The sequence below is a fragment of the Jaculus jaculus genome, chromosome 14 (assembly GCF_020740685.1).
Source record: "Jaculus jaculus isolate mJacJac1 chromosome 14, mJacJac1.mat.Y.cur, whole genome shotgun sequence".
Taxonomy (NCBI): Eukaryota; Metazoa; Chordata; class Mammalia; order Rodentia; family Dipodidae; genus Jaculus; species Jaculus jaculus.
In genome coordinates, this window is record NC_059115.1 from 1,790,816 (window position 1) to 1,797,814 (window position 6,999).

The window sequence follows — 6,999 nt, forward strand, 5'->3', positions numbered from 1 at the left end:
ATTAACATTTTCCATGATTATAAAAAGTATCCCATGGTAATACCCTGCTCCCCACTTTCCCCTTTGAAATTCCATTTTCCATCATATCTCCTCCCCATCTCAATAAGTCTCTCTTTTATTTTGATGTCATAATCTTTTCCTCCTCTTATAATGGTCTTGTGTAGGTAGTGTCAGGCATTATGAGGTCATGGATATAGAGGCCATTTTATGTCTGGAGGGAGCACATTGTAAGGAGTCCTACCCTTCCTTTGGCTCTTACATTCTTTCTGCCACCTCTTCTGCATTAGACCCTGAGCTTTGGAAGGTGTGATCAAGATGTTACTCAGTACTCCAGTCACTTCTTTCCAGCACTATGATACCTTCTGAGTCATCCCAAGTCCACTGCCATCTGAAAAGAGAAGATTCTCTACCCAAAGTGAGAGTAGCGTTAATATAAGGGTATAAATATTAAGAGAAGTGCTTACTGGGCAGTTTGATAAGCATAGTATATACATTTTTCCAGACATCAGCAGATGTTACACCCCTAGGGCTCATGACTACCCCTGTTTTAAGTTTTCAGTATCAGGGATGTTTCCCCTCATGGAGCGGGCCTCCAGTCCAATTGGAGGGCAGTTGGTTTCCACCATGACAGATGTGCCACTATTGCACCCGTTGGCTCATTTGGCCTGGCTGGCCAATTATAAGGCTTGCAGTGTCCACTGTTGAGTATCTTCACTGATGGTATCTCTTTCTCCCATTGAACTACATGTAGAATGGCTTCTTCCAGCTTCCTGTCAGCTCATGTTGATTTAAAAAAATATTTTTATTTATTGATTTGAGAGAGAGATACAGAAATAGGGAGAGAGAGAGAGAGAGGGAGGGAGGGAAGGAGGGAGAGAAAATGGTCTTTCCAGGGCTTCCAGCCACTGCAAACGAACTCCAGATGCATGCGCCCCCTTGTACATCTGGCTTACATGGGTCCTGGGGAGCAGAACCTGATTCCTTTGGCTTTGCAGGCAAGTGCCTTAACCGCTAAGCCATCTCTCCAGTCTCCCCCCTTTTTCTTTTGGTTTGTTAAATCTTTTTGTTTATTTTTATTTATTTGAGAGCAATAGACACAGGAGAGAGAAAGTGGCAGAGATGGGGGGAGAGAATGGGCACGTCAGTGCCTTTAGCCACTACAAATGAACTTCAGATGCATGGGCCACCTTGTGCATGAGGCTTACTTGGGTACTGGAGAATTGAGCCTTGAACTGGGGTCCTTGGGCTTCACAGGCAAGTGTTTAACAACTAAGTCATCTCTCCAGCTCTTTTTTTTTGAGGTAGGGTCTCACTCTAGCCCAGGTTGATCTGGAATTCCCTATGTAGTCTCAGGGTGGCCTTGAACTCATGGAGATCCTCCGACCTCTGCCTCCCCAGTGCTGGGATTAACGGCTTGCACCACCACAGCTGGCTGATAGTTAATTTTAAATGAGATGCTGAAATAAATGGTGGATCCCATCTGTCCTCCCCCGCCCAGGAAAAACAACAACAAATTTTTGTGTGTTTGTGCCTGTATGCAGGTGAGCACCTGCCACCGCACGTGTGAGGTGGTCAGAGGACAGCGTCTGGTTCAGTCTTTCCCGAAGCGCCTGGTTCTGCGGCCAGTGTTCCTCTGCATTCCAGGGATCCTCATGGAAGTTCTCCTGACTCGGCCCCCCACCCCGCCTTCAGGGCGCCAGCATCACATGAACATGGCAGCTTCCTGCTCTCCACGTGGGTTCTGGCCATCCAACTCAGGGGCTCTTGAGGGCTTGAGGGGTGAGCACATTATTCACACAGCCATCTCCCCAGCTCACCTGATTCCTTCCTTTTGTATGTCTAGTATGTGGTGTGTGTGTGTACCATGTGTGCAGATGCATGTGACCCACACGTGCGTTTGTGTGTGTGTGTGTGTGTGTGTGGAGGCCAGATGTCTTCCTCTGCGGCTCATGCGCACTTTCTGGAGGTGACCTACCTCTATGAACCAGGCCTGCAGTTCCCCCACCTCTGTCAGCCCTATTGGCTCTCTGGTCCCAGCTCCCCGTGGGACTGGGGTTGCAGATGTGTGTGGCCACGACCAGCTGTTCACTGAGATGGCCTCACACCCTCTCAGACCCTTGCCTTGGTTAAGGTGTTGAAGGCCCGCAAAGCCTAACCACCCAGGGTTCGAGCCCCGGTTCCCTAGTACCCAGGCAAAGGCAGATGCACAAAGCGGCCTGTGTATGTGGAGTTCGTGTGTAGTGGCTGGAGGCCTTGGTGCATCTATTCTCTCTCTCTCTGTGCTTGCAAATAAATAAATAAATAAATAAAATATATATATAAAAACCAAACTGAAAAAATAACATAAATGCATGTCAGAGGACTTATCATTAACACGAGCAGTGATCCCAACAGGGTTCTGGGGCTGCTTCACATCTGCCCAGTGCCCCAGAGAGCGCTTTGGTTTCATTGTGACCCTGGCAGAGCACATGTCAAGTGTGGCTGAAGGCCCTATCGCCAGTCCTGAGACAAAAGAGAAAACACAACATTCCTTTCATCTGGTGTTCATACAAAGGAAAGAAAGCAACCACATTCAAGAAAAGCTCACTTAAGATCCGAGATGCCGAGTGAGTAAAGATGAGGACATTAGCCGGGCGTGGTGGCGCATGCCTTTGATCCCAGCACGTGGGAGGCAGAGGGAGGAGCATCGCCGTGAGTTTGAGGCCAACCTGAGACTACAAAGTGAATTCCAGGTCAGCTTGGGCTAGAGAGAGAGACCCTACCTCAAAAAAAAAAAAAAAAAAAAAAACAAACAAAAAAAAACCCCCAAAAACACAATAAACAAAAAAACAAAAACTGGAGAGGTGGCTTAGAGGTGAAGGCACTTGCCTGCAGAGCCTGAGGACTCAGGTTCAGTTCTCTCGTATCCACATATGGTGATGTGATCCCTGGAGTTCGTCTGTAGTGGCTAGAGGCCCTGACATGCCCATTCTCTCTCTCTCTCTGTAGCCAGTAAATTTGAAACAAAAAATTTAAAAGAAAATCAAAAAGATAAGGATATTTTTTCAAAACAAACAAAAACAAAACTTTAACTCTTAAGTAGAATAAATCAAGCGAGATGAAATTGCAAACTGAACCCCTGAGATTATGTTGTAGCTAAGCATCTCTGTTCATCAGAGGATAAGGAGCAGTGACGTGGCCAGCCTCCAGGCTTCCCTTGGGAAATATGGATGAGAACAGAGTCTTCCATGAGGATGGGAACAAGAGAATGAGCGGATAATCTGAAGCCATTGATCCGGAACTTTGGCTTGGCTTATTTGAAGCAAGGGTATTTCTGGATCACATGTTTTTGCATGTGAATGTGTTGGCATGTGTGCCTGGGAGCATGTGGAGACCAGAGGTTCACACGTGCCTTCCTCCAGCCCTCTCTGCTTTATTTACTGAGGTAGGGTCTTACTCTAGTCCATTCTGACCTGGAATTCACTCTGTAGTCTCCGGTTGGCCTTGAACTCACAGCGATCCTCCTACTTCTGCCTCCCAAGTGCTGGGATTAAAGGCGTGCACCACCATGCCTGGCTAAACTTTATTTCTAAGGTTTTATTTATTTATGAGTTTCTTTTACTTTTACTTTGGAAGAATTTTTTATTTACTTGGGTAAGCTCTCAACTTTGTAGCCCAGGTTGACTTTGAACTCCTGATTGTTTGGGTCAGCTTCTGCAGTGCTGGGATTTCAGGCTGGCATCACCATGCCCGGCTTTGTTTTCTGCTTTTTTTTTTTTTTTTAAGCATGCACCTCTTTATTTATTTACTTGAGAGAGAGAAAGAGAGAGAGAGAGGGAGAATGGGCACGTCAGAGCCTCTAGCCACTGCAAGTGAACCCCAGATCTGCTTTTTTTTTTTAAAAAATATTTATTTATTTATTTGCAAGCAGAGAGAGAGAGATAGAGAGAAGAGAGACAGATAGAGAGAGAATGGGCATGCCAGGGACTCCAGTCACTGCAAATGATCTCCAGGTGCATGCGACCCCTTGTGCATCTGGCTTTACGTGGGTCCTGGGGAATTGAACCCGGGTCCTTTGGCTTCACAGGCAAGCGTCTTAACCACTAAGCTATCTCTCCAGCCCTGTTTTCTGCTTTTTGTTTTGTTTTTCCATGTTTTCCCTCTCTCTCCAAATCATCCCCTTACTTTTATAAGATTCGTTATACTAGATTTTTTTTAAACCTATGCCCACTTCAGTTGGCTTGGATATTATATATAGCAGTATAACTATTTTCTTGTTTTTCCTGTTTTGAGGCAGGGTCTCACTCTAGCCCAGGCTGACCCAGATCCTCTCTGTAGTCCAGGCTGCGCTCAAACTCATGACCACACTCCTCCCTCCACCTCACCATCCCGTGCTGGGATAAAAGTCATGAGTCAATATGCCTGGCTAGTCTATTTTCTTCCTCCCCCCTCTCTTTCTTTCTTCTTTCTCTCCTTCCTCCCTCCCTTCATTCCATACTTTCTTCCTTCTATCTTCTTTCCTTTCTCTCTGTTTCTGTCTTTCTTCCTTCCTTTCTTCTTCCTTCCTTCCTTCCTTTCCCCTTCCTATCTTCCATCCTTCCTTCCTTGCTCTTCTTTCTCTCTCTCTCTCTCTCTCTCTCTCTTCCTTCTTTCCTTCCTTCCTTCCTTCCTTCCTTCCTTCCTTCCTTCCTTTCCCTTTCTTCCTTCTTCCCTCCCCCTCCCTCCTCTCTCTCTGTCTCTCTCTCTCTCTTTCTTTCATTCTTTTCCTTTCCTTTCTCCAAGGTAGGGTCTCATTCTAGCCCAGGACAATCTGGAACTCTCTAGTCCCAGGCTGGCTTCAAACTCACAGCGATCCTCCTACCTCAGCCTCTGAAGTGCCTGGGACTGAAGGTGTCCGCCACTTCTATTTTCTTTTTGCAGTTACCTTTGCACTGTAAACAATGCATTCATCACCATGTGTGTATTTTTCCTGAGCTGCTGGCAGGTTGCTTGGTCCTGATTCTCTTGATGGAGCTAAAGCAGCTTTGGGGCGAGGCTCTCACCTCATCCGTGACTTGGCGTGGGCCGCAGTCACACCAGCACCCTGCTCCCTCAGTTTCTGGCCTAAATGCATCTATTTTGCCATCACGTACACTAGGACTAAGGTTCCCATTAGAGAAGCTGCTTTGGGGCTCAGCTTGTTTACAGAAGTTCAACGATGCAGGCTGCACCTGCTCTGCAAGGGGCTGGTGGACCTGCCCCAGCAGCTGGGCTGCACCCCGGGGAGGTCCCCGTTCCCACCCACGCTGCCTGGCCAAGAGCAGGCAGAAGCAAAGAAAGAATCTGAGGTGGCGGGTGACGACCTGGGCCTTTGGTCTTTCGGGCTAAGCTTGTCCAGCACAAAGATGAGCTGAGCTTGGGTCTGGGGAGGTGGCTCAATGGATAAAGCCTGAGTGCCCCAGTTCAATCCGTGGACCCCATATGAAAATCCAGAAGGCATGGTGGGCTTCTGTCATCCCAGCATGCTGGTGGTGAGATGGGCAGTGCACACAGCAGAATTTCCCAGAAGCTCTCAAAAAAAAAAAAAAAAAAAAAAAAAAAAAAGAAAAAAACAACAGAGTTGGAAGCAGAGCTAGAAAGATCACTTCTAGTTCGAGGTCAGCCAGAGACTACATGGTGAATTCCAGGTCAGCCTGGGCTACAGTGAGACCTTGCCTTGAATACCAAAACCTTGAACACATGGCAATCCTCCTACCTCTGCCTCCCGAGTGCTGGGATTAAAGGCATGCACCACCATGCCCAACTGAAACCTAACAGATTTAAAAAATTATTTATTTGAGAGTGACAGACACAGAGAGAAAGGGAAAGAGAGAGAGACAATGGGTGTACCAAGGCCTCCAGCCACTGCAAAGAAACTCCAGATGCATATGCCACCTTGTGCATCTGGCTTATGTGGGTCCTGGGGAATCAAACCTCAAACCGGGGTCCTTGGGCTTCACAAGCAAATCCAGCGTTTGCAATCACAGTCTCCTGTGAATCTCCAGTAATCATTGTAAAGAAAACTCCCGAGGCAATGAGAATTGTAACAGCTTCTTTCTCACCAGTTCTAGGAGGAGCAATGATTCCCACCAGGCCAAGGGAGGCCAGCTGTCCCACCCAGCTCAGAACCAGGAGCCAAAGCAAGAACTTGGAGCCTCATTACTCTTTCTTGTCCCCCCCTTCCCCTCCCTTTGGAACCTTTCCTCTTTCCAAATAGTTCCTAGTTCCTATAATTTCATGTCTGTCTGTCTATCTATCTATCTATCTATCTATCTATCTATCTATCTATCTAGCTACCTACCTACCTACCTACCATCAATCAATCTATCTATCTATCAACTATCTATCTATCTATCTATCTATCTATCCATCTATCTATCATCTATCTACCTATATGTATGTGTTTAAATCTAGATTCCATGTGTGGGAGAAGATAATATTTTTCTTCTTGAGTGTGGCTTATTTCATTTACCATGATGACTTCTAGTGTGTTTTTTTTTCTTTCTTTTTCTTATTCTCCAGGTTTTTTTTTTTTGTAAGTGACATAGTTTCATTTTATTTTATAGCTGAATCTCTTTCTCACACACATTTTTTTTTATTTTTTAAAATTATTTATTTATTTATTTGAGAGCGACAGACACAGAGAGAAAGACAGATAGAGGGAGAGAGAGGGAGAATGGGCGCGCCAGGGCTTCCAGCCTCTGCAAACGAACTCCAGACGCGTGCGCCCCCTTGTGCATCTGGGTAACGTGGGACCTGGGGAACCGAGCCTCGAACCGGGGTCCTTAGGCTTCACAGGCAAGCGCTTAACCGCTAAGCCATCTCTCCAGCCCTCACACACACATTTTTTGAGACAGGGTCTCACACTGTAGTCTAGGCTAGCCTGGAACTCACTATGCAACCCAGGCTGACCTCAAGCTTGTAGCAATTCTCCAGCCTCAGCCTCCTGTAATTGACAGGTGTTAGCTTGGCTTCTGTTGTTTATAAACGAACTTCTGGCCA

The 6,999-nt window shown here is 46.5% G+C and overlaps 1 protein-coding gene across 1 annotated transcript in view; it reads right to left on the bottom strand.

Moving 5' to 3' along the window:
- Positions 1-2,883: 2,883 nt before the first annotated feature.
- LOC101610876 (cytochrome P450 2A3-like) overlaps positions 2,884-6,999 on the bottom strand; it is a gene marked incomplete at its 3' end in the record, with an annotated part of 20,516 nt that continues 16,400 nt past the window's right edge. Inside the window, exon 10 of the mRNA XM_045133958.1 lies at positions 2,884-2,903. Within this exon, the coding sequence (XP_044989893.1) occupies positions 2,884-2,903 (20 nt within the window). The remainder of the gene's footprint in view (positions 2,904-6,999) is intronic.